Raw genomic sequence first — 27,539 nt, forward strand, 5'->3', positions numbered from 1 at the left:
GATGCACTGACTCCCATCTACTGCTCCCCTCCCCAAATGCCCAGGCCCTCCCCCCACCACCACACACTGTGTGCTGTCACCTCTGCCAATGGCTTACCCTGGGCTCAGCCCTCAGACTCTGGGTCCTGGGAGTCCGTGGGAAGCGATCTCACAGAGCTCCAAGCCCTGGCAGGGTCCCCACGCAGCAGAGGAAATCTCTCAGCAGGTTCCCTCCTGTGATGGTCACGGAGTCCAGAGACGTGGGCTGGTGCAGTGCCCACAGAAAGCGAAAGTAAAAGGACGTAGGCATGGGAACTGAAGAGGAACTCCAGCGTCTGTCTACAAAACAGGGACATTCCAGGAGACTGAAGGGAGCAGACGCCAAGGGGCTTGGAAAGTCTGCCTTTTCCCTATTGGTTCTTTATGTGCCTAACTCCCTTCTTGGCCCGAGTGGAAGCCTGGGTTTTACTCATCCTGGCATCTCTAAGCCTGGCATGGAGCTGGGCCATGGGGAAGTACAGTGAGAATGTTCATGAATCAAAAATCCACTGAGGGAAGGGGTGGGGCTGGAACATTCTGTACCCGTCTTCATATGCCAGCCAAAGGAAGGGAAAGGAGAGATCGCAGCTCAGAATGCTGCCAACATGTAGGCTGGAATTCCTGTGCTGGCCAGATGAGGAAACTGAGGCAGCCAGGTAGCCCACGAGTCTGGCAGCTTTGGGGGCTGTGAATCCCCAATGCGGAGGCCACTGTAAACCAGAAAGGAACACAGTTCTCTCTGGCCAAGCAGGCCTCCTTCCTGTGCCCAGTGCCAAGCAGAGGAGTCCAGAGGATAGAAGTGGGGAGAGGGGAGAAGAGAGAACAAGACGGGGTAGCACAGGCTCTGGGCTTGACGCTGGAGTGGTTCTCGGCTATGAAAACAGCAGGTCCATCACCACGCCTGCCCAGGTCCTCCACAAACAGCCCAGAAATGGGGTCTGCACTTCACCTCGAACCCAATGCCCAGAAGACCCATGTGCAGCCAGGAATTAAAGAAGCTGAAGAGTTCAGATGAGATAGGACATTGCCTGCCCCTCTCAACCAGAGGAGGCCTAAGGACAAACAGTGGCCCTCTCCTCTGCATCAGGAGAATCTGGATCACTCAACCCCCGACCCGCAAAGATCATTAGGTTTAGAGTGCATGCTCAGTCGCTTCAGTCGTGTCCCCCTCTTTACGACCCTACAGACTGCAGCCCTCCAGGCTCCTCAGTCTATGGCTTAGAGTAGGCATGGCCAAGTCACCTGCAGGCGGGACTTACGTGGCACAGGACTGGCAGGTCTCGATTTGCCCACAGACTCCACGTCTTTCCTGGGGAAACCCCCTACAGGATGGGCAGAGGCCAGAGCTGGCCAAGCAGATGTGAAGAATTACGTAATTCTCAGCAGTTCTGGCACAAAGCTTTTGGCCTCCACCATGACTAGCACAGAGAGACCCCACCAAGCCTAATGATCTTTGACACACCTACAAATACGTTCACCCACAAGCGGATGAGCTACAGCTAAGCCAGGACCCTCTGCAAGCCTGCCAAGTCTGGGTCAGTCGACAGATGCTTGAGGCATGCCTATCAGACTTGTGATGTCAGGGTACCCAGAGAAGGAGGCAAGCCCTAGCCAGAAGATTTGGCAGTCTATCCTCCCACCAAGAGCTGGAAAGTCCCATCTCTGTCCTAGCCTTCTTCCAGAAACCTCAGAGCTGGGAGAATCTCCAAGTATCAATCTTGCCAGCACTCTGTGTCTAAGAAGGCATTGTCCTTTCTCATCCTAAACATTCAGGGCAAAAGACCTGGCCCGTTGCTGCCCTCACTAACCAGTACAGGAAGTTCCTTATCATGTCTAACCAAAGTTTTCCCTGCTTCAGTTTAAATTGCGAACGATAGAAAACAGATGTCCACTCAACACCTATTTCATAAAAACTGTCCCTAAAATCCTACCTCTTGCCCCTTTATTCCCTGCCCAGACTTCCCCTCGTCAGACTAAACCAATCAGCCTCTCTCCATTACCTTTTCTTCTCCACTTTAATTACTGCAACTTTGAGGTCCTTATAGTCTTTTCTCGAGGAGGGTACGGTCTATGCAAAGAAAGGGGCACTTCCTTACTGAAACAGAGGGTCAAATGGAAGGGGCAACCCACACGGGGCCCCCGCTTATCCCCAAGCCTAGGGCAAGCCCTGATCCCTCCTTCCTTCCTGAGACACAGCCGGTCTGGTTTTTCTGGAGCCCTGAGCCATTTGATTTGCCTAAGTGCTGAAATCTCAGCCTGCTGGACAGCTGCAGATAGGAAAGAGAGGGAGGCCCCAGAAGTTCACCTTCTGAGCTGTCCAGCTCTTGTCAGGGGCCACGCCTCCCCTGGGGCACTGGACCTATCGCCCCCTCACTTACTGCAGCATGCTCCATTCTTGCCCCCTTCACCAAGCTTCTCACCGGGAGAGCTGTTCTCAGCAGCACAGACACATAATGTAATTTCTCCACCTAACCCCATTTCTCTGCTCCCTTCACAGCAGGACTCCTGAGCTGTCGTCTGTACTGCTCTCCTCAAGCTCTCCCCTCCTGTCCCCTCTGGCCTCCAGCTGCTTTTGTCATGGCCCCTGCTGACCTCCAGGTTGCTGGATTCTCAACGCTCACTTGTTGGCTCTGCCAAAGGCATTCGTCATCATCACTCCCTTTCTTCTCCCTGAAGCATCTTCTGTGTTCCCTCCAGAACACCCCCACTCTCTGATTTCTCCTCCCATCTCACTGGCTGTTCTTTTGTCTCCTTGGCTAATTCCTAATGCTACGAGCTACAGAACTCCCTGGTGGGACCTCTTTTCTCTGAATGACTCTCGCCCTAAGTGAGCTTGTGGCTTTAAATACCAGCTATCTGGTGATGATGCTCTAAATTTTATTTCCAGCCCCAATGTCCCCACTAAGCTTTTCCAACTGCCTAATGGGATGCCCAATGGGCATCTCAAACTTCACAAGCGTAAAACCAAACTCCAGATCTTCCCCCTAAACAGGTCCCATTTCAGTCACTCAGTCATGTCTGACTGACTCTTTGCGATCCCATGGACTATAGCCTACCAGCTCCCCTGTCCATGGGATTCTCCAGACAAGAATACTGGAGTGGGTTGCCGTGCCCTCCTCCAGGGGATCTTCCCAGAGACCCACGTCTCATGCGTTGGCAGGCGAGTTCTTTACCTCTAGCGCCACCTGGCCCCATACCTCATCCCTCTTGCCTGCTTTCTTTCTCTCTATAGCACTTATTACTACCTGACATGTCGTGTATTTACTTATTGACAGCTGTCCAACTCCTTTCCAGAAAACGAACCCCACGAGGGCAGGGAATTTTATCTGATGTTTTCTTTGCTGTACCCTCAGTGTCTCATCCAGTGAACTGATCGAGACTGTATGAACGAATTAAAAAATGGATTTCCTCTGCATGGTTCTAGGAGCCAGAAGTGGAGCCAAGGGGTGGAATCTGCAAGCCACAGACTTTTGACTAAATGAAGCCAGAGCTACAGGACGCTGAACAGTGTTTCTTAAGTAATGAGCTCCCCAACACTGAGCATATGTAGTTGAGGGATCGTGTACCGGGTGGGAGGTTAGCAGGCTAGATGGGGTCCCTTCCAGCCTCAGATCTCAGAATGCTGATTGGTGAAGGGGATCTGAGTAATCAGTCAATTTAGGAGCAGAGTGATTAGGAGAGTGAAGGAATGTCACTCTGGTCTTCACCAATGGGGTCTTCTCTCTATGGAACAGGACCCTGTGCCCAGAGAACAGCCTGTGGGGAGATGGAGCCCACCACTGGGAGAAGCCCAAGAGCTCAAAAAAGAAGGAGAGAAGCAAGAACAGACTGGGAGCCAAGGGTTCAGCTGGGGGAGCCCTCCTGGAGGAGATGGAGGAGGCGTTTGAGTTTGTTGCAAAGCAAGGAGGACCAGATGGCTGTTCCTCAACAGGAGGAGAAAACGCGAGGATGAACGGCACAAAAGATGCGGCGCTGGCAGGCCCTGGTGTGTGTGGGTCTGGGCAAAGATAGGATTGGGGATGGGCAGGGGTCTCCACACCCACCAGTGAGGAGGTGGAGGCAGGAAACTCCCAGGACAGTTACCAGGCAGGGTTAGAGAGCATCCGGGCACTCTCATTTATACCCATCCACTCACAAGCAAGGCGAAACTGGGTAAACTGAGGGAGAGAGGAGGAGGCTGGACAGAAAGTAGCTCCCGCTCAGAAATCTGAAGCCTGGCCGGCCGGCGCCTCACAACTTCATCGTGGACTTTCTCCCTACACACAACCTCGACCCCCAAATCACACCTCTCTATAGAACTCAGAGGCTCGAGGGACGAAAGTTCTGCCCACGCCGCTCCCCCTCTAGCCTCTTCACAGACCGCCAGGAGGCTCCCCAACCTCCAGACGGCCCCTTTCCTTCTAGACTCCGGGACTCCCGAAGGGGAAACCGAGGCAGCTTCATCGAGAGCCTGGCGGCCTGGACGGCAGTCAGGTGTCCCAATCCCAGGAGCGGGACCCTCGGCGCCCGCTGTCCCTCGCGCTGGGCTCAGGAGCACTCACCCCTGGCAACCGGGTTCCTCGGTGCAGCTTGAGTCTCCACTAGCCTGCTCGGCACCGGCGAGACTAGGCGGCGCTGGTGTTCCGCCCCGCCCCCATCCCGCCTCCGCCCCGCCCCCACCCCGCACACACCCCTTCCCGGCCACGCGCCCAACTTGCCCCGCCCCCTCTGCCCGGCAGCCCCAGCGCTCCCGGCCCCGCCCCCCACCTCCTGGGAGTCGAGAGCCAGAGGGACCCAGGCGGCCTGAGCACACAGGGCACACACATACACACGCAGAGATATACTTTGAATTGAAAAGCTAGGTAAGCTGTTGGGGTCAGTATTGCCTGTCTCCGCTTTGAGGGTCAGTAAGTCAATAGTCGTCTTGTTGTTGTTTTTGTTCAGTCGCTCAGTGGTGTCTGACTCTGCCACCCCTTGGACTGCAGCACGCCAGGCTTCCCTGTCTTTCACCATCTCCCGAATCTTGATCAGACTCATGTCCATCAAGTTAGTGATGCCATCCAACCATCTCATCCTCTGTCGTCCCCTTCTCCTCCTGCCTTCAATCTTTCCCAGCATTAGAGTCTTTCCCAATGAGTCCAGTCTTCGCATCAGGTGGCCAAAGTATTGGAGTTTCAGCTTCAGCATCAGTCCTTCCAATGAATATTCAGGTCTGATTTCCTTTAGGATGGACTGGTTGGATCTCCTTGCAGTCCAAGAGACTCTCAAGAGTCTTCTCCAACACCACACTTCAAAAGCATCAATACTTCAGCTCAGCCTTCTTTATGGTCCAGTTCTCACATCCATACATGACTACTGGAAAAACCATAGCTTTGACTACAGGGACCTTTATTGGCAAAGTAATGTCTCTGCTTTTTAATATGCTGTCTAGGTTTGTCATAGCTTTTCTTGCAAGGAGTAAGCATCTTTTAATTTTATGGCTGCAGTCACTGTCCACAGTGATTTGGGAGCCCAGGAGAATAAAGTCTGTCTTCGTTTCCATTGTTTCCCCATCTACTGGGGATGGGGAAGTGATGGGACTGGATGCCATGATCTTAGTTTTCTGAATGTTGAGTTTTAAGCCACCTTTTTCACTCTTCTCTTTCACCTTCATCAAGAGGCTCCTTAGTTCCTCTTTGCTTTCTGCACTAAGGGTGGAGTCATCTGCCTATCTGAGATTTAGTCATCTAAAGCCTTCCTATTGCGAAGTCCCAGGACAGAGTTCTCCCAAGTATGATGGTTACATGTTAGGTAACAGTGGACAGGGCATTTAAACTTCTTCTTTTTACATTTTTCTTTCAATTCTTCCAAGTTGAGGCAAACCATCTCAGTTTAGTAATAACAGGGCTTGAACACCTCTCTAACACTGCCTAGTCCGGTTGGCTCTGTGACATTACCTAACTAGAGTTTACCAGAATTCTTTTTTACATTAAATTTATTTTATTTTATGATTTCTTATTTCTGGGAAGTGATTGCTACTTTTTCATTGAACGTATCGCTTCACCCTGGTGGCTCAATGGCAAAGAACTTGCCTGGCAGTGAAGGAGATATGGGTTCGATCCCTGGGTCAGAAAGATCCCTTAGAGAAGGAAATGGCAACCCACTCCAGTATTCTTGCCAGAGAAATCCCATGGACAGAGTAGCCTGGCCGGCTACAGTCCATGGGGTCAGAAAGGAACTGGACACGACTTAGAGACTAAACAACAACAACAATTAGTATAAACAATCCCTTTAAAACATTTGTACTTGGAAATTTTTAAATGTGAAGTCAATTTCAAGGGAAAATAAACTGACACTGACGTAGTGCTTTATAGACATTGAGTTAATCCTACCTACAGGATATTTGCTCAGTTCAGTTCAGTCGCTCCTGTCCAGCTCTTTGTGACTCCATGAACTGCAGCACGTCAGGCTTTCCTGTCCATCACCAACTCCAGAGTTTACTCAAATTCATGTCCATCGAGTTGGTGATGCCATCCAACCATCTCATCCTCTGTCGTCCCCTTTCCTCTTGCCCCCAATCCCTCCCAGCATAAGGGTCTTTTCCAATGAGTTGGGTCTTCGCATCAGGTGGCCAAAGTATTGGAGTTTCAGCTTCAGCATCAGTCCTTCCAATGAATATTCAGGGCTGATTTCTTTTAGGATGGACTTCTTGTATCTCCTTGCAGTCCAAGAGACTCTCAAGAGTCTTCTCCAACAGTACACTTCAAAAGCATCAATTCTTTGGCGCTCAGCTTTCTTTATAGTCCAACTCTCACATCCATACATGACTACTGGAAAAACCATAGCCTTGACTAGATGGACTTTTGTTGGTAAAGTAATGTCTCTGCTTTTTAATATGCTGTCTAGGTTTTTCATAGCTTTTCTTCCAAGGAGCAAGTGTCTTTTTAATTTCACGGCTGCAGTCACTATCTGCAGTGATTTTGGAGCCCAAGAAAATAAAGTTTGTCTCTGTTTCCATTGTTTCCCCATCTATTTGCCATGAAGCAATAGGACTGGATGCCATGATCTTAATTTTCTGAATGTTGAGTTTTAAGCCAACATTTTTACTCTCCTCTTTCACATTCATCAAGAGGCTCTTTAGTTCTTCTTCACTTTCTGCCATAAGCGTGGTGTCATCTGCATATCTGAGGTTACTGATATTTCTTCCAGCAATCTTGATCCCAGCTTGTGCTTCATCCAGCCCGGCATTTTGCATGACATAGGATATTGGCCATCATTACTCTGATCTATAGAGGAAGAAACTGAGGCACAGAAGTGTTGATCAATCGATCCAAGTCCTGACAGCAGAGCCCAGATTTGCTCCCAAATGTCTGATATCAAAGTTCATGCTCAAACCACCACCCCACTCTGCTTCCAGGTAAATGCCTGCACAGGTGGTGCACAGTTGGCTGAGTTAGAAGGACTGAATCTACCCCCAGGAAAATCCTTCCAGATGCTGTACAGATCCATCTACAAGGATGTTCATACCTGTGCTCAGTAGCTCAGTTGTGTCTGACTCTGCAACCCCTTGGACTGTAGCCCACCAGAGTCCTCTGTCCGTGGGATTTTCCAGACAAGAATACTGGAGTAGGTTGCCATTTCCTCCTCCAGAGGATCTTCCTGACCCATGGATTAAACATAAGTCTCCCGTGTCTCTTGCATTGGCAGGTGGATTCTTTTCCACTGTGTCCCCTGGAAAACCCTACAAGGATGTTCACCACCATCTTATCTGTAACAGTCAAAAACCAGAAGCCTCCTAAATGCCCAGTTATAAAGAAAAGTGACAGAGCAACCGAACCTGGAAAACTTACCTGATTTATCTTATCTCATATCCCATACCCATCCTGGGATCAAATTTGTCAACTTGACCTTCAAAACATATTCAGAATACAGCCACTTCTTACCACATCCACCGTGATTGCTGCTAAGTCATTTCAGTCGTGTCCGACTCTGTGTGACCCCATAGATGGCAGCCCACCAGGCTCCCCTGTCCCTGGGATTCTCCAGGCAAGAACGCTGGATCACTTGAGTCCAGATCACTGTCATTCTCACCTGGGTTATGGCAAGAGCGCCCAGCCATTCCCCACGATTCCAACTAGTCTCTCTTCCATCCCAGCCTCACACTGAACCCCCGTCTCCATTTCAGTCTGCTGTTCCAAGCAGCCCGCCCATCTGCCAGTGTCCAAACTTTTCTAATCAGGCCCAAATGAGGCACCAATGTCCTTACATTAATAGTTTGGTCCTCACACCCAAGCTTTGCTCACTCTCTGCCCATGGGAGGCAACAGGTTGAACAGCATAGACGCTGGACTCAAGCGAACCTGGCTTTGGATCCCAACTCTATGCCCTTTGATCAGTTATTTAACCTTGGCCTTGGTTTCCCTTACAACTAAGTGGTGCCCACACCCCAGCCCCGCCATGCTATGTCTCAGGATAACCATAGTGGTGCTCCCACAGCCCACTCTGTCTGTGGCCTTAATTTTAAAACCCTTCAATATTAAGAACTTTTGAGATTTTGTAAAGGCTAGTGCATGTATACCTAGCTATGAAAAAAAAAAAAAAACACAAGATTGACATGACCAGGTTTTCATCACCTATGAACAAACACCTCACCATTTGGGTTTTCATTGCCAAACACGTGAAGTTATGGGTCAATTCCTATTGAATTTCTCAAAAGTGGTGTTGAGGCAGGAGATAGATGGGCTCCTGGCTAGATATTAAAACTAGCCTCCTGTTTACGTTTCCTGAGGAAGGAGGCATGTGGACTCTAGGCTAGATATTTACAACCAGTCTCCTATTTGTACTTCGAGATGGAAATAGCAACAGGAACACGGTAAATGGCTGGACTTTGTCTCCTGCAGACACTTTAAGATAACAGTTATGGCAGGGAGAAAGAGGGGCTAAACCCTGTTTGATTAAAAGATCAAGGGGTCACATATTTCCCATCCCTGGGGCAAAGGAGACACTGCACATGCGCACAAAGGCTCTTTGGGAGTCAAACAGGAGAGGGCACCAGGCCGTAATAGGTGACGTTGCTGCTAAGTCACTAAATCCTGTCTCACTCTTTTGCAACCCCATGGATTGTAACTTGCCAGGCTCCTTTGTCCATGGAAAATATTTCCCAGGCAAGCATACTGGAGTGGTTTTACATTTCCTTCTCCAGGGGATCTTCCCAACTCGGGGGTCTAACCTGTGCCTCCTGTGTCTCCTGTATAGGCAGGCAGATTCATTACCACTGAGCCACCAGGGAAGCCCGTTTAATTGGTGATGCTGCTGCTGCTGCTAAGTCACTTCAGTCGTGTCCGACTCTGTGCGACCCCACAGACGGCAGCCCACCAGGCTTCACCGTCCCTGGGATTCTCCAGGCAAGAACACTGGAGTGGGTTGCCATTTCCTTCTCCAATGCATGCATGCATGCTAAGTCGTTTCAGTCATGTCCAACTCTGTGTGACCCCCATGGACAGCAGCCCACCAGGCTCCTCCATCCACGGGATTCTCCAGGCAGGAATACTAGAGTGGGTTGCCAGTTCCTTCTCCATTAATAGGTGACACTCCAACCCCAATCCCCGTAGGCCTCTGGGCTGGAATCCATTTTGTAAAAATGTTGCACACACATGTTGGAAAGGGTCCTAGGGCAGGGCAGGTGTGGAAAAAGAAACCAGATAATTGGCCAGAGATAAGCCAGGACCTGGAAGAACTGCCTTATATAAATGGCTTCACAGTCTGTTCGCTGCACTCTTCCTCATTTCGGGGACGCCCACACCCTTTCTCTCTGGGGGTACGTATTTCTGCCTTGCTGGTATCTTAACAAATTGTTTCTCTGTGTGCTCTGTCACTTGTTGTGCTTGCCGCTAACAATAAACTTTGCACCTGTTTTTACAGTTTTTGCTTCCTTGAAATATTCTTGCTTTCAAATGGAAGCAACAGCCAGGGAAAATTTGCTTCCAGCCTCTAGCACTTGCTGGGCTGGTGGCTAGGATTCCTGGTTCTCATCCAGGCTCAGTTCAGTTCAGTCGCTCAGTCGTGTCTGACTCTTTTCGACCGCATGAACCGCAGCATGCCACGTCTCCCTGTCCATCACCAACCCCCTGAGTCCACCCAAACCCATGTCTATTGAGTCAGTGATGCCATCCAACCATCTCATCCTCTGTCGTCCCCTTCTCCTCCTGCCCTCAATCTTTCCCAGCATCACGGTCTTTTCAAATGAGTCAGCTCTTCGCATCAGGTGGCCAAAGTATTGGAGTGTCAGCTTCAACATCAGTCCTTCCAATGAACACCCAGGACTGATCTCCTTCAGGGTGGACTGGTTGGATCTCCTTGCAGTCCAAGGAACTCTCAAGTGTCTTCTCCAACACCACAGTTCAAAACCATCAATTCTTTGGCACTCAACTTTCTTTATAGTGCAACTCTCACATCCATACATGACCACTGGACAAACCATAGCCTTGACTACACGGACCTTTATTGACAAAGTAATGTCTCTGCTTTTTAATATGCTGTCTAGGTTGGTCATAACTTTTCTTCCAAGGAGTAAGTGTCTTTTAATTTCATGGCTGCAGTCACCATCTGCAGTGATTTTGGAGCCCAAAAAATAAAGTCAGCCACTGTTTCCACTGTTTCCCTATCTATTTGCCATGAAGTGATGGGACCAGATGCCATGATCTTAGTTTTCTGAATGTTGAGCTTTAAGCCAACTTTTTCACTCTCCTCTTTCACTTTCATCAAGAGGCTCTTTAGTTCCTCTTCACTTTCTGCCATAAGGGTGGTGTCATCTGCATATCTGAGGTTATTGGTATTTCTCCCGGCAATCTTGATTCCAGCTTGTGCTTCCTCCAGCCCAACGTTTCTCATGATGTACTCTGCATATAAGTTAAATAAGCAGGGTGACAATATACAGCCTTGACGTACTCCTTTTCCTATTTGGAACCAGTCTGTTGTTCCATGTCCAGTTCTAACTGTTGCTTCCTGACCTGCATACAGGTTTCTCAAGAGGTAGGTCGGGTGGTCTGGTATTACCATCTCTTTCAGAATTTTCCACAGTTTATTGTGAGCCACACAGTCAGAGGCTTTGGCATAGTCAATAAAGCAGAAATAGATGTTTTTCTGGAACTCTCTAGCTTTTTTGATGATCCAGCGGGTGTTGGCAATTTGATCTCTGGTTCCACTGCCTTTTCTAAGACCAGCTTGAACATCTGGAAGTTCACAGTTCACATATTGCTGAAGCCTGGCTTGGAGAATTTTGAGCATTACTGTACTAATGTGTGAGATGAGTGCAACTGTGTTGTAGTTTGAGCATTCTTTGGCATTGCTGACAGAATGTGGTCCACTGGAGAAGGGAATGGCAAACCACTTCAGTATTCCTGCCTTGAGAACCCCATTAACAGTATGAAAAGGCAAAAAGATAGGATGCTGAAACATGAACTCCCCAGGTCGGTAGGTGCCCAATATGCTACTGGAGATCAGTGGAGCAATAACTCCAGAAAGAATGAAGGGTTGGAGCCAAAGCAAAAACAACACCCATTTGTGGATGGGACTGGTGACAGAAGCAAGGTTCAATGCTGTAAAGAGCAATATTGCATAGGAACCTGGAATGTTAAGTCCATGAATCAAGGCAAATTGGAAGTGGTCAAATAGGAGATGGTAAGAGTGAATGTCGACATTCTAGGAATCAGCGAACTAAGATGGACTGGAATGTGTGAATTTAACTCAGATGACCATTATATCTACTACTGTGAGCAGGAATCCCTTAGAAGAAGTGGAGTAGCCACCATAGTCAACAAAAGAGTCTGAAATGCAGTACTCGGATGCAATCTCAAAAACGACAGAATGAACTCTGTTCGTTTCCAAGGCAAACCATTCAACATCACGGTAATCCAAGTCTATGCCCCGACCAGTAATGCTGAAGAAGCTGAAGTTGAACAGTTCTATGAATACCTACAAGATCTTTTAGAACTAACACCCAAAAAGGATGTCCTTTTCATTATAGGAGACTGGAATGCAAAAGTAGGAAGTCAAGAAACACCTGGAGTAACAGGCAAATTTGGCCTTGGAGTGCAGAAAGAAGCAGGGCAAAGGCTAATGGAGTTCTGCCAAGAGAGCACACTGGTCATAGCAAACACCCTCTTCCAACAACACAAGAGAAGACTCTACATATGGACATCACCAGATGGTCAACACCAAAATCAGATTTGATTCTGTTCTTTGCAGCCAAAGATGGAGAAGCTCTATACAGTTAGCAAAAACAAGACCGAGAGCTGACTGTGGCTCAGATCATGAACTCCTTATTGCCAAATTCAGACTGAAATTGAAGAAAGTAGGGAAAAACCACTAGACCATTCAGGTATGACCTAAATCAAATCCCTCATCCAGGCTCCTCGGGTTCAATTCCCGGTCAAGGAACTAAGATTTTGCTCAGGCCACAGCTCATTACTGCCTCTCTGAGATCAGTGTTTCAGTGTTGGAGTTCCAAGCTTGTCACACACCCAGAGCAGCAGTGAGTAGTAAGTTACAGTATTCAATTATTTGCCTAATGTGGAATGCTTTGGTGCTGAGAGACCGTTAATTTAATCTCACGTTGCAGTTAGAGCAACTGACATTCAGAGAGGTCGGTGGCCTGCCCAGGTTTCACAATGAGTCAGGAGTCACAGGCCAATCTCTGCCCACTCATTAATTCATTCACACAATTACTGAGCACCCATTAAGCGACAGTCGCTGCAGTGGATACTGGGGACAGAATGCTGACACAGACCAAGTCACTGCAATCAAAGCATTCAAGATGGGCACTAAACAAGTAAGCAAAGCAATGATGGGTCCAGACAGAGGAGTCAAGGAGGGCCGCACAAAGGAGAGACAATGGAGCTGCCCCTGGAGATGAAAAAGAGAAGAGCCCATCATGGAAGGGACCGAGAGCAGGGCATTGCTGGCTAAAGGAATTGCAAGGACAGAGGCTGTGCTGCACGCTTGAGGAAGAGAAAGCAGGCCGGGTAGCTGTGTGGGAAGTGATGCTGGGGGCGGGGTTGTGAATGAGGTCAAGAAGTGAGCAGCCAGCAGATCACAGAGGGTCCTGGTTTAGGGGGTATGTGGTGGGAGCCCAGTGAAAGGTCCAAGCAGTGTGAATTCTGGGAGAGACACCTAGACTCTGAGATACCAGCGCTTCCCTTCCTGAGTCCCCAGGGCCTCTTGGTGTTCCCTCTTCACTATCTGGTTGCAGAACTGCAGTGGGGGGGTGCCCATTCCTGTCACCACTCCCACCCCCATGACAGTGGGATCTTGTCCGTCTTTGTAGACACACAGATGTCCTCTACCTTGTGGAGCCCTGTCCTTCAGAGAAAAGCCAACCCCTGGCAGATGGCCAGGCATGGCCTTTCTTGGTCACTCTGGTCCAGTTAGGTCCTTCCTATGCAAGTCAGACACCCCTGCATGGCTGGTGGTTTCCAAAGAGCATCCCCCACCCCAGAAGAGGAAGCAGTGATGGCTTCTACACACTCATTCCCCACAATTGCTGGTTGCTGTGTGAGAGGCTCACAGTGCTGCAGAGAAGGGCTCAGAATCTACCCTGGCATTTCAAAGATCCCAGGCCTAGGACTGGACTCAAAGAGGAGAAGAGATGGAGTTCCAGCCTCGTTCTGTACAGAGCCTGCGTCACCATGACACACCAGGCATTCTCTGCAGCAGTGCGAGGTGCAGGTGAGGGGGATACGGCCCCGCACCCAAGGGGCTCGCCAGCTAGCAGGCCAGAGGCACACTACTGATGACCCAACTCCTGAGACCCTGCCACATGTGGATACTCTTTGTATAACAGCGATGGCTCTGCAGAGCAGTTTATTTCAATAAACAAGGCCCGTAGGTGAACATGAGGGGGAAAAAAACACAATGGACCTCCTACCTCACACCACACACACAAAATCTACTTGCTCTGAGGGTATTAAACAGCACTAAATGCGAAAGGCGAACTAGAAATGTTTGTAGAATAACAAAAATTGCTCGTGTTTGTATATTACTTGCTAGGTACCAGCAATGTCCTAAGTGCTTTGTGCATCTTAAGTCATCTTAAGCTTCATAGTTGTTGAAGAAATAACCATAAAGAACAATAAAGGAGCAATGTCCATGGTCTGTTCAAGTCCGTTGCTTGAACAATATCCAAGATATGGCATTGAAAGAAAAGATTGATATGGTTGAATGCTTTAAAGTTGACAACTTCTATTTCTCAAGGGACCTCATTATAGAGAGTACAAACGCAAACCATAGGATGGGAAAGGATACCGAGACGCACATGTACCTAATCATCACATAAAAAATATCAGGGACCATGAGGAAAATAATCCAATCAAAAAAATGAGCAACGGACTTGAACAGGCCTTTCACCAAAGACAATAGAAAGATGGCAAATTAGCCAATGAAAAGATGCTCACGCTCACCAGTCATTAAGGGAAATGCAACTTAAAACCATGATGAGATACCACTGCAAACCCACTGGAATGACTGGAAAAAAAACCTAAAAAACTGACCATACTAAGTGTACGTGAGGATGTGAAACTTCTAGAACATTCCTACACTGTTGGTGTGACTGCAGAATGACACAACCACTCAGGAAAAAGGTTTGGTATAACTGAGTACAGTTGAAGCCATTTATACTCTGAGACCCAGTAACTTCAATTTAGATAAACCTGCACTTGGATGAATGTGCAAGGATATTCCCAGTGGCCCTGATCATGATGGCCCAAACCAGCAACCACCCAAATGTGCATCTATAGAAAAAAAAAAAAAAAAAGGATAAATACTGAGGTATTCAAATAATGTAGCAATATAGCAGGGAAAATGAAAAAAAAAATCTTTAGCTAAACACACACAGACTGATGAATCTTATCCATAGAAATCCTGAATGAAAGAAACAAGGCCTATGAACAGTATAAACCAAAGCCTATAAACAGTATGTGTGGTTCAGTTTTTAACTCAAAAAATTAGTAAAAGTTGTCTGAGCTTCTCTGTTGGCTCGGTGATAAAGAATCCGCTGCCAATGCAGGGGATACAGGTTTGATCCTTAGCCTGGGAAGATCCCACACGCTGCAGAGCAACAAAGCCTGTGTGCCACAAATGTTGAGCCTGTGCTCTAGAGCCTGGAAACCACAGCTACTGAAGCCTGTGCACCCTAGAGCCGGTGCTCTGCAGCAGAGAAACCACGGCAGTGAGAAGCCTGAGCAGCAGTGAAAACCAAGCACAGTTAATAAATAAATAAAGTGAGTAAAATGAAACTTTATTATTTGGGGATCTGTTAGTAGGTGATAAATTACAAAGAAAAGCAAGGAACTTACCCCCATCAGAATCAGGACTGGGGAGGGGGAGGAAGAGACACATGGTGGACTTAGAGGGTGCGGGAGGTGCTGGGAAGCCTTTATTTTTTTTGTCTGGCCCCAGCCCCCTGCCCTCTGGCCACAGCACTGTGGCTATAAATCACACCACTGCCCAGAGATTTGGCCTCCCTGGTACTTTCCATCGGACATGTGGGATGCATCATCTGCCAGAGACAGGCACTCTGAATCTAACCCCCCACGCCCTTCATCTGGCCCTGCTCCGCATCCCACCAGCTCTCTGCTCCAAACCTCAGCTTCCCCATCTGTCCATGAAGCAGGATGGCCCCCACCATGCCTAGCTCACTAGGGTAGGATGTGCTGTGCTAAGTCGCTTCAGTTGTGTCCAACTCTGTGGGGCAACCCCATGGAGTGCAACCCGCCAGGTTCCTTTGTCCATGGGACTGTCCAGGCAAGAATACTGGAGTGGCTTGCCATTTCCTTCTCCACTAGGGTAGGATAATGAACATTAAAGAGCTTTTGTCCAAATGCTAGAGGTTGTTGAGGACCCTGAGGGTCTGCCAAGCTGCTGCAAGCCTGTGGGAACTGAGATGCAGGCCCACCGCTCCCTCCCAGATCCTGCCCACAGGGGCAGCTCAGTCTATCAGCCGAGTTCATTACCTACCGTCTCTTATCAGCCAATCAGCTAGGGCGACCGGGAGCGGGTCACACAGCCTATTTCCTGTTTTCATACGGGGAACTTAGCAGAGCGGCAGCCACTGACCTGCTCAGCCCGAGTTTGGAATGGAGAGCTGAAGGGGGCCGTGTGACACCTCTCCAGGACCCCTGGACACGCACAGGACCAGAAGCCTCAGGTCAGTGTCTGATCCCAAGCTCAGCGGGCCTCTGCCCGCTTGTGACCTGAGCCCCTTCCCCCTGTGACCAGCCCTCAGTACCTCTTGGGGGAAGGGTGGGAGGGAGTAGGGCTGGTGACAGATACACAGGGCTCCCCTCAGATATGAGGGACTCCCCTTAGCATACTGGAGCAACTCCTCGACCCTCCATCGCCTCAATTCCTTTTGAAGTGCCAGGCGCCTCTGCACCCCTTCTTGAGCCTGGGGAATATGCCACCACACCTGTGTTTCTCAAAAAGTGGTGCCAGGGGAACTGGCTCTTTGTCTCAGTACAGCCCTCGGATCTGGATCAAAATTCAGAATCCAGGGCGCACCCCAGAACCTATAGATGGGACTCTCTGACGTTGGGAACAGGAAGTCTGCTTTTTTACAAGCGTTTGACACCTCCACCCCCATCCCCACCCCCGAGGAAGTTGTGATTGTGATGGACGCTCACATTCATGAGTGTGCCCGTCCAAGGTCCAGGATCTGCTGCTTCCTGGGTCAGACCAGGGTGCTTTGCTCTGCTGGCCTCTCACCCCTGACGGAAGCCCTGCAGGCCCTCAGAGAGGTAGCGTGGAAGGGGGCCCTGTGTGCCCATCAGCATCAGAAGACCCGGCCTGGAGGGCAGTCCTTGGAGGGAGAAGCAGGCTCAGGGTACATGGGAGGGAAGGAGCAGGGAGACCGCTCCTGGGAGCTGCATGGTGGAGGGGCTGGGACTCTGCTGTCCGCTGGGCCACAGACAGGCCCCCAAGCCAAGAGCACCAACACTTGTCATATTTTATTGTAAAGTCTAGACATCTTTGCTCTGTGGGGTGGGGAGACGGGAGGGAAGGGCCCACAGAACCCCACGTACAGCTGTCCCCCAAAGAGCTTCTGGAGTGACAGGACTGCTTTCCCCACCTTGCAGATGAGGAGACTGAAGGCTAGAACCTCCGTGGATGCAGCCCTTGCCACTTTCCGGTCTCAGCCCATCCCATAAAAGGAAACCTCCAGGAGTTGGCTTTGGCTGCTGAATTTGATTTTTACTCTAAGCCCTGTGTTCATGCTCAGCTTTCCCAGGTCTTTTGTGGAATGCCCCACGAAGGTCATCATTCCTGGGGTCTCACGGGGTCTGTGGGCAAACAGAGCTTCTGACCTGGCACCAGCTGCCTGATCAAGACAACAGAGCTAGATCAGGGACCACTGAGGCCAGTTCTCTTTGCCATCACCCATTTTACAGATGAGCTAACTGAAGCAGGTGCATAGGAGTGCCCACAGGAATCACTGAGCCCCTCAGAGTCCTGGCTACCAAAAGTCCCTTAGACAAGAGAGCATGTGGACCATCTGCTATCTTGCCTGGGCACCTACCAGAATGTAGAGAACCTGTTCCTTGCCATCTATCATCTTGTCAGCAAGACAGGGTTGGTAGTCACAGCTCTCAGATGGGGAAACTGAGACTTGCAGTTAAATAACTTGCCTACAGATCCACAGTTGGTCAAGACTCCTTAAGGGGAAAAAACTATAAGGTACTCGAGCACGTGCAGCCCTGGGTCAACCATGTGCTGCTCCGTGCTCCAGTTTCCTGTCTGTTTAGGGTGAGGCTGGATGGAGGGTTCTAGAGAGCTACCCACTGGACACAAGCACAGACCTCCCTGGAGAACTCCCGAGGGTTAAGGGACATTGAGCACGTTAAGGGATCCAAGCGTGTTAAGAAGGAGATGAAGCCATCTGCACCCTTCTTTTTGGAATTTCTGTGCCTAAGTGGTACCCCAGCTACTCCATCTGAGCCAATGTTTTAACTGTCCCCTTTTCTAATTCGTCTCAAACATTTTAAATTCTATTCCAACTTACACGTTAAATCAGAGTCATTTATTTCTCAAATATTTCCCAGAGCATCTATCACATGTCAGACACTAAGAGAGCCCATTATATGGTGCCTGGGACCTGCACAGCCCTGAGCTAAAGCTTTGCATGGTATGCCCGACTTAGCCCTCACACCAGCCTCATGAAGATTATTATGCCCCTTTCATAGGTGGCTGAGGCCCAGAAAAGTTAAATAGTTTCCAGGCACCAGCTCATCTTGCTCACTTACCTGGGTCCCAGACAAGAGTCATGCATAAACTAAACCCCAGGTCTCCCGCTGCCCACCCTCCCCTGAGTACCAGGGAGAGGATTCTGACGGCAGACCCGCCTGCGTTGGTGTCCTGCCCACCATTTACCAGCTCTTGATCCTGGCAACTCTTAAGTCTCAGTTCCTTAATCATAGCATGGAGATGAGAAACTCCTGCTATGCATAGATTCAGATGAAGTGAGAGAGTGGGTACTGAATGCAGGGTGTGACGCCTGCATGTTACAAGCATGAGGCTTTGCTGGTTGGGCACACTTACTGACTACATGACCTCAGACTAAACCTCAGTTTCCTCATCTGTTACTGAAGTCATGACAAGATTATTTTGTGTTGCGTTAGTTGCTCAGTTGTGTCCGACTCTTTGCGACCCTATAGACTGTAGCCCACCATGAACTGTCCATGGGATTCTCCAGGCAAGAATATTGGAGTAGGTAGTCATTCCCTTTGGAGAAGGCAATGGCACCCCACTCCAATACTCTTGCCTGGAAAATCCCACGGATGGAGGAGCCTGGTAGGCTGCAGTCCATGGGGTCGCTAAGAGTCGGATATGACTGGGTGACTTCACTTTCACTTTTCACTTTCATGCATTGGAGAAGGAAATGGCAACCCACTCCAGTGTTCTTGCCTGGAGAATCCCAGGGATGGCAGAGCCTGGTGGGCTGCCATCTATGGGGTCGCACAGAGTCAGACATGACTGAAGCAACTTAGCCGCAGTCGTTCCCTTCTCCAGGGGATCTTCCCAGGGATCGAACCTGGGTCTCCTGCATTACAGGCAGATTCTTTACCGTCAGAGCCACTAGGGAAGCCCTGTGACAGATTAGTGTGGGTATTAAACCAGATAGTGTATGTGAAGAGCCTGCGTGTATATGAAGTAGGTATAACAAGTTGTTAGTAAATGTTTGCTTAAAGATAGAGAGAGAGAGAAGGGAAGGATATATGCCAGTCTCCCTGTTTTGGACACAGATTTCATTTGAACATGTAACATAATATGATATTGGCACATTTTTCTGGACAAGCCAGTGTCTTTCTCCTGATTTGTCATCAAAGCCATTACCTTTGCTTGAAATCACATCATTTAAAATTCAGAGTAACTTGATAGTATAAGGACCCTAACAATAAGAGAAGGTTCTGCTCAGCCTTGGACTGATCAGTCCAGAAAAGGGCCTGACCTAGGTTTAGCACCTGTCAGTTGGTCAGAGGGCTAGGTGGGCAGTGGAGGGCTCAGAAGTGGCACCCCAATACCCACAAGCACCCACAACAGGAGTGGGCGCTCACTGTTCTCTCTTGTTTTCCTGGCAGCCTTGGAGCATGGCAAGTCACAAGCATCCTGGGAGTCCTGGGTGGACAGGACCCATATGCCAGGACATGGCAGGTACCACGCCGAAAGCATCAGCTCCCCGCCCAGACCTCCCACGTCCAGGACCTGAGGACCACTTAGGTGAGCTTGAAGCTTGGGGCTTGGTGGAGGGCATAGACATTTGAAGACATTTGAAATTCAAATGTGGGTACTTCAGTGGAGGCTACAAGAAACAGGGAAGCTCACATAACTTGGGTTATCACAAAGCACACACTGAGACAAGGATTTGGTGCAAGTGGTTTATCCAGGAGGTTGGCAGGGGAGTGGGGAGGCGAGGAAGGGAATAGGAAACCAGTACATGGTGTGGATGAAAAGATGACCACTGTGGGTGACTCCCAACGGGGGTCATCTGGGAGACCGTATGGAGCACACCTCAGAGCTGTCCCACCCGGAGGCAAGGAGGCCAGGCTGCTGTCCGCTGGCCCCATCCTTCATCCCTCAGGGGGACGTCCTAAGTGCTTCCAATAGCCCATGCAGTGTTCCTGACTAGTGAGTACCAAGGGGGCGTGGCCGGGCACTGACAGTGTCTGCTATAGCGCCACCTCCTGGAGGAAACGTCTGCCATATTCATGCAACCCTTCAGGACATGCCCAGTGAACGCCCGCTCTATTCCTGGCCTTGTGCAGGCATGGGGAAATAGGATCAGTCAAAAACCTCGCTGGCCTTCAAGTTTAGTAAGGAAACAGATCTGTAGAAAACAATTTAAGATGCCCCGGAAAAGGCTACATGGACAAGGTGGGAGGCTCTTATTCTAACAGCAAAGGGCCACTGAAGCAATATGTGGGCTGGGTCTTGAAAGACAGAGTTTGGAAAAGGGCTCCTGGGACACATGCCCCTTAAAATAAAATGCACAGTGACCTGTGCTTTTAGTGGGGAGGAAGGATCCCGGTCTTTCCCAAGAGTCTCAGGATGGCTGAGATCTAAGTGAGATCTAAGACACACTGTTATTTCCCAGGCAGGGAAAGAGGATGGCATTTGCGGCAGAAGAATTGGCATGTGCAAGAAAAAGCAGGGAGTGTGGGAAATGAGATGAGAGAGGAGGGAGGGGTCAGTTAAGCGGAGCCTGGAGCCAGGCAGCCTCGCAGCTCCCCGCGCCATCTGCTGGGGTGCGTTCAGCAGGCTGGCGGGGACCACGGCGTCAGCCAGGGCTGTGGGGAGGACAGAAACCAACCAGTCACATCCCTGCTGGATTTGGAGCATGGGGTCTCGTGACGGCTAGAAGTGGACGATAGACCACAAACACACTGCGTTTCCCAGCAAGAAGCCACCTGGGAGGATGGGCCGTTTCAGGTTGTCCGTGGTAGGGTGAATTCAGGCGGATTGGGTGCAGGAGGCTGGCTGATGCCAGACTTGGGATGAGGGAGGGGGATATTCACAGCGCTTCTGGACTCCCTCTGCTCATCCCAGACAGACCCGGTCTCCTCCCCCAGTCCTTGCCCCTAAAGCGCACCAAGCTGTACTAGTCCTTAAGTGCTTGTGCTTCCAGAGGCCCAGGGCAGCCCGAGCTCCAACTCCAGCATGACCACGCGGGAGCTGCAGGAGTACTGGCGGGCCCAGAAATGTTGCTGGAAGCACGTCAAACTGCTCTTCGAGATCGCCTCCGCCCGCATCGAGGAGAGGAAAGTCTCCAAGTTTGTGGTAAGCAGAGATCAGAGAGCCATGGCTCACCTTCACGGCCTCCTTCCTGGCATTGGGCAAGGCTGGTGGGGCCTCAGTCTCCCAGTCCATGAAATGGATCCACACACTTTAACTCACAAAGCTCTTTGGGCAAAAACCAGTCCAACAGTGAGATTTCCCACTCAGCACTGTGAGGATAGGAGGAGTTATAGTCCCTTATTCTAACAAGCAAATGGTCCAGTTTAAATCCTGTGTTACCTGCTATTATTGTCTGTGTCCCTTCTTCATTGTTTTTGAGATCCTTGTATAATTTTTATTATTATGTACCTAATTTTTTTTTCTGTAAAGTGGATCACTTTCTAAAATGAACAGATTTATTTCCAAGGGAGATACCTTACATGGAAAACCAGCATAAGAAAAGGTCAATATTAAAGTAAATAGAAAGAAAGCTCAGGGCTGTCATTAAATTTTAGCTGGTTACCATGGTTAGTGGAAAGCTAGGCTTGAGGCTGATTTCTTTGTTAAAGGGCTTTCCTGGTGGCTCAGATGGTAAAGAATCCACTTGTAAGATGGGACACCTGGGTTTGATCCCTGGGTTGGGAAGATCCCCTGGAGGAGAGCATGGCAACCCACTCCAGTATTCCGGCCTGGAGAGTTCCATGGATAGAGGTGCCCGGTGGACTACACTCATGGGGTCACAAAGAATCAGACACGACTGAGTGACTAAACAACTTTTTACTTTCTCTGTTAAAATGGAATCTCAGCCTATGTCAGACAAGAAGTTAATGACAATGGGAGAGCCACACAAACCTTTCTTTGCCCCACCCTCCCCACTCCTTGCAAGGGGCTGGAGTAATAATAATAGCTGAAGCAGTGCTGACTGCACATCATGGCTTCAGTGCATCAACTCATTTAATCCTCGCCCAGTGAGGCAGGCCAGGTCACTATCCTATTTCATGGATGAGAAAACTGAGGCTCAGAGAGGTTCAAGTGCCCACCTGAAACCACACAGCTAGCCTGTGGTGGGCTGGAATCATTACCCAAACAGTCTGTGCCTTCATCGGCATCCTCTTGAAAGAGAAGAGAAAAGAATAGTTTCCTTACTATATAATATCACTGCCTACGATCACCCATTTCCAGGTTGATCCATATAATATCACTGCCAGTATATTACCTAAAACCATCTCCGAGGAGTTCCACACTTGGAAAACACCGATGGTATTCATCCAAGCTTCCCAGTTCAGTTTTGACCCTGTAACACCAAAGAGCCTCGCTGCGCCGGCAAGTTCTTTTGTGGACTTTCAACCCCGGGATGCCTTCCCCACCTCATACCCCTCGGTCGCTTTGTTATTCTCCGGTTGACTTCTTGTCATTCATGATTCGCTTTTACTGGCTCAGCCAATTTAAAACAGAATCTCAGATAACGATCACCCATTTCCAGGGCAGGCTTTCAGGGCATCATCATTATTTCATTTCCTGGGCTCTGGGGCTCTCCTCGGCCATTGCAAACCCGCGGTGAGGCTGTTGTCAAAGGCGTGCTCCCTCCCTCTCTCCGCAGATGTACCAGATCGTGGTCATCCAGACCGGGAGCTTTGACAGCAATAAAGCCGTCCTGGAAAGGCGTTACTCCGACTTCGAGACGCTCCAGAAGAAACTCCTAAAGACTTTCCGGGAAGAGATCGAAGACGTGGTCTTCCCCAAGAAGCACCTGATAGGGAACTTCACCGAGGAGATGATCTCGGAACGCAAGCTGGCCCTCAAGGAGTACCTCAGCGTGCTCTACGCCATCCGCTGCGTGCGCCGCTCGCGCGAGTTCATCGATTTCCTCACGCGGCCCGAGCTCAAGGAGGCCTTCGGCTGTCTGCGCGCCGGCCAGTACACCAAGGCCCTGGACATCCTGATGCGCGTGGTGCCGCTGCAGGAGAAGCTCACGGCGCACTGCCCCGTGCTGCTGGTGCCCGCCCTGTGCGCCATGCTGGTGTGCCACCGCGACTTGGACAGGCCCGCCGAGGCCTTCGCGGTCGGGGAGCGGGCCCTGCAGTGCCTGCAGGCCCGCGAGGGCCACCGCTACTACGCCCCGCTGCTGGACGCCATGGCCCGCCTGGCCTACCTGCTGGGCAAGGACTTCGTGTCCCTGCAGAAGAGGCTGGAGGAGAGCCAGCTCCGGAAGCCCGCCCTCCGGGGCTTCACCCTGAAGGAACTGACGGTCCAGGAGTACCTGTCCTGAGCCGCCTGCTGGGGAAGCTGGAGAAGGGGGCTCGCCATTGCTCAGGGGCTCACTGGGGTTGGTTTTGAGCGGGTCGAGCCACTTGGGGCTCTAGCTTGTGGCCGTGACTTTAACAGGCCCCTCTTCTGCTCCTGTGTTGCCCCCCACCCCCAGTCTGCTGTGTTGAACCGAGATGCTCCCGGGTGTCCTTGAAAGCCTCTGCGTGTGTCCGTGTCCTCTTGATGCCAGGTCCATCTGGCCCATCTGGCCCCATCCAGATCCATCTCAAAACCACAAACCCAGCTGCAGAAACACTGGAGAGTCGTATCTGCCTTGCTGGGGGGTTTCTGTAGGCCACTGGAGGACAGGTTTAGGCTGCCCATCACAGACAAAGCTTAATCCGTTTCCTCACAGACCTCTCTCCTTAGGTGTCCAGAGTATCTTCTCTTTGCTCCTCCCTCCTTGACCTGGCTTGCAAATATTCCCACTGACTATCCTAAGTGTTCTAGCTCTTCTGTCCTAGGTTTCAGCCCAGTTCAGCAAAACAAAAGATCAGCTACTGCTCCTCAAGGCTTTGTCCCCAGGATGGGCTGTATGTCAACAATTGGAAGGCTGGAGGGTCCTGATCTAGAACCAGCAATCACCACCTTGGGGTGGGTTTTTCATTTGTAAGGCAGCTGTCCTTTGAATGGCCTTTCTGGATTATGTAGAAATAGCCCTGCAGGGAGGCGGGACTCTGGGTAGAAGAGATTTAATGCTCAACACCTCCCCATTTGAGGGACAATGGATTGGGGTCCCCAGATGAAGTGGATTCCAGACCAATAACTGGGTTCAGCACAGGTCCAGGAGTTAGTGATACAAGCTGGTTTGGATCTTGTATGTCCATCAGATTAGTAGTCCCTGAAGACCTAAACCATGTAACTGAGTTTATCAGGGTATACTAAAGAGGCTGTAATTTGGGAATCTTAGTGTGGGGCACCACTGGCCTGAGCCAGGATCTGGCTCAGCCAAGAACAACGGACAAGCATTCACTGAACTGCACTGAAGGTATTCAACAGCGACACCATGTGGCGGCAGCTGGAGTGGCCCCACCAGGCTCCTTCCTGGAGGTTAGATACAGACTGACACAGATAAAGCCTTCAAGTATCTCAATTTACCCCAGGAGAAAGATGTTTTAAGTGGAAGAGATTGGATGTCTTGGAAATCTTGACATGTGGAAAATTAAAGTATAAATGGAAAAATAAAAAGAGCTGCAATTCTTTTGTAATGGTAAAAACGATTATACAGATTTTACAAGTTCTTCATCAAATATAAAAGCTATCAACTGTTAGACGTAACAAATATTCACTAAGAAAGAAAAAAATGCCCAATATGGGGAGTTTATTAGGAGTTTCCAACAAAAAGCTGGGAGAGCAAAGAGTTAGCTCTCAATGTAACGGTCCACGTGGAATAAACCTGCTTCCTAGAAAGGAACATTGAGGAAAGGCGTGAGTCAAATATTGCATTGAGAGACAGTGGGGCATCTAGGATTTGAACAGCAAGCTGGTACTCACCCAGTTGTGGAATCTAAATACACACAACGTGGTCCAAAATCCTCAAGCAAGGAAATCATGGTAAAGAGCTTCTCAGCAGATTTTTCGGGTACCTTGCACCACAGATGTAAAGTCTCTCTGTAGGAAGTCAACTTAGATCCAGGCCAATAGAGAAGAAGACGCCACTGACTTCAGAGGTGCTAAAAAGTAAGGGGAGGGACTGTGCCTCTCAAAATCACATGTACATGGTGTTCATGTGTGTGATATGGAAACAGAGGAAAAAATCTTAGGCGAGGTAGAAGGGACCTAAGAAACGATATGGGAGATCCCATCAGTATCCTGAAAGAAGGGCTGGGTACCCTTCTTTCAGGTAAGGAAAAGACTCACTCTGGCTTCTGAAAATGGCCCACCCACATGTTACAGCTTCAGGGCTCCCACGTTGTCTCCTCCTGGTAAAGCTGGAAGCTTCCCGCCCAGTTCTTCTGATGACCTTGGCCTGTGGGTCCACTGATGTTTCTTCTTGCCACACGCACTGTGTCTTCATCGACTCCAGGTGTCTAATGGCCTGGGGTGACCCAAAATGGCCATCTCCTCCTGACATCTGTCTTAGCTGCAGAAGTCTGAGACCCACTCACTTCTTGAGTGCCTGGATCAAGTCTTTGAATTCCTCAAGCCGCCTCCTCCAGGGGCCTCTCTTTGTGGCCCACTGAGACCCCACCAGGTATGCCACGCTTCTGTTCACCTGGGCCCCCTCCCACCCCATGGTATGGTTTCGTTTTTCTTTCCAGGGGACTCTGGTGGCAGCTGACCCTCTTCTCCTGACTCTTCTCAAAAGTTGAGCCCACAGCACAGTACTGTGGGGGACATCTGCCCCCCAGTACTCAGGTGGGCCCCGGACCAGGTGCATGAGTGCCCCCTGGGCCTTATGAGACAGGCAGAATTTCAGGCTCCAGCCTAGGCCTTCTGAACCAGAATCTGCCTGTTAACAAGACTCCCTCGCCCCTTCCCCTTCCTGCCCCTCGAAGGTGATTCCTTTGGATGCAGGTTAAAGTTTGAGAAGGCCTCTGTTGAACTGACTTGAAGGTGCCTTGATGCGAATCATCCACAGAGCCTGGGCAGTCTGCTGTCCGGGTTCCTGGCTGCCCCATCTCCTCCCAGCCCAAGCCCTCATGGGTACACATGCTCCAGTCCAGGGCCCCAGGAGCTCTTGGTGGAAGTAGCATACCAGTCACTCCCCTATCCAGAACCTGTTCTGAGCATTTGTCCCCAGAGCCTGCAGGGGACCCATTCACAGCAGCCTCTCCCTCCTGCTGCCTGGTGACACAAGAGCCCCGTGGTCTCCCTTTGGACGGGATTCATCACCCTTATGAGACCCCATGCCTGGGGAGGCCGGCAGGTCCTTACCCGCAAGCCGGGATAGGGAAACCATGGCTCCCCAGCATGTTTGGAGCCCTACTGTGTGTCTAGGGCTTCCCTGCTTACTGCCAGTCCAATGATGCCCAGGAGATGTCCTTATCCCATACAACAGATGAGGACACAGATACCAAGAGCTTAAGTGACTTACCCAAGATGACACAGCCAACAACAGGGAAAGCAGGAAATTAAGCCCAGGCCTGTGTGACCTCCAGCCTGCGCTTTCCTCCCTGAGCCCCACATTGGAGGACTGGGAGGAGAGGGTTTGCCGATATGTCCCTGGGAAGAGGTCCCTTAAAGGTCATCATCACACTCTTCTCTGTTTATAGGTGGGGAAACTGAGGCCTGGAGAGGGGACTCACTCAAGGTCATGCAATGAGACAGGGCAGCTCCAGGACTGGGCCGGGGGTGTCCACATCAAAAGGATATGGTCAGACTAATCCGGGGCTGGGATTCCAAGAGGTTTTTGAGGGGTCACCCAGCTGGGCCCGGGGGCACAGGGTCAGTATTGAGGCCTGAGCTGGGGTGGCTATCCTATCAGGCAGAAAGCTCTGTTCAGGGTGGGCTCTGGACCTATTGCCTACATGCCCTTAGCTCGGTGACGGCCTCTTCCAGTTCCACCTGCTGGGGGCAGGGGTCTCCCACCATGTCCCCAGCCAGACTCTCCAGGCGCCTCCGGAGCATCCGGTCCTCCTGCGCTGCCTTTCCAGAACCCTCCTTGGGGGCCCAACAGCGCTGCCATCTGTTCTAGCATCCACTAGCCGTTTTCCTTCTGGCGATCTCCTTTTACTTATGTCCATTGGAAAAGAAACTTCCTCATATGACCCTCCATGGACAATCAGAATCACTTGCTATAATGAGGAGGTGGCTATAAAAATAAATACAATGAAACCGCTTGTGGTTTTTACACCTCCACGGCCTTTGTCTGAGATAGGCCTTGAGTCTGAGGCCGCCGATGTCCTCTGTTAACAAAGAGACAAGAGACAAGCCTTAGAGACCTGTAATCACCACATTGAGACTGCTCTTGGATTTACTCGGAAGAAATGAAAACTACTGCAAAGGGAAATAAGCTGCTGACCACATGACCTGGATCATCCAATATTCTCTGTG

The 27,539-nt window shown here is 50.1% G+C and overlaps 2 protein-coding genes across 4 annotated transcripts in view; one reads left to right on the top strand and one right to left on the bottom strand.

The window, feature by feature from the left end:
* NOD2 (nucleotide binding oligomerization domain containing 2) overlaps positions 1–4,647 on the bottom strand; it is a 34,270-nt gene extending 29,623 nt beyond the window's left edge. For all 3 annotated transcript variants that reach the window (XM_027513614.1, XM_027513613.1, XM_027513612.1), the window contains exons 1-2: positions 4,560–4,647; positions 98–318 (exon numbers count right to left, since the gene is read on the bottom strand). The gene's annotated coding sequence lies outside the window, so the exon portion shown is untranslated. The remainder of the gene's footprint in view (positions 1–97; positions 319–4,559) is intronic.
* An 11,137-nt stretch (positions 4,648–15,784) lies between these two features.
* On the top strand, positions 15,785–24,731 carry SNX20 (sorting nexin 20). Its single transcript, XM_027513616.1, has 4 exons — positions 15,785–16,176; positions 19,604–19,742; positions 21,148–21,299; positions 22,837–24,731. The coding sequence occupies exons 2-4, from the start codon at positions 19,613–19,615 to the stop codon at positions 23,503–23,505; spliced, it is 951 nt and encodes a 316-aa protein (XP_027369417.1). The 5' UTR covers positions 15,785–16,176; positions 19,604–19,612; the 3' UTR covers positions 23,506–24,731.
* The last annotated feature ends 2,808 nt before the right edge of the window (positions 24,732–27,539 follow it).

This window comes from Bos indicus x Bos taurus, chromosome 18 (genome assembly GCF_003369695.1).
Source record: "Bos indicus x Bos taurus breed Angus x Brahman F1 hybrid chromosome 18, Bos_hybrid_MaternalHap_v2.0, whole genome shotgun sequence".
In the NCBI taxonomy this organism is placed as follows: domain Eukaryota; kingdom Metazoa; phylum Chordata; class Mammalia; order Artiodactyla; family Bovidae; genus Bos; species Bos indicus x Bos taurus.

Excerpts from the sequence above, each read along its gene's own strand:
- SNX20 (XM_027513616.1), top strand. The coding sequence starts at position 19,613 with ATGGCAAGTCACAAGCATCCTGGGAGTCCTGGGTGGACAGGACCCATA. Across the intron at positions 19,743-21,147 it reads AGGACCTGAGGACCACTTAG|AGGCCCAGGGCAGCCCGAGC; the intron begins GTGAGCTTGAAG and ends TTGTGCTTCCAG. Across the intron at positions 21,300-22,836 it reads GGAAAGTCTCCAAGTTTGTG|ATGTACCAGATCGTGGTCAT; the intron begins GTAAGCAGAGAT and ends CTCTCTCCGCAG.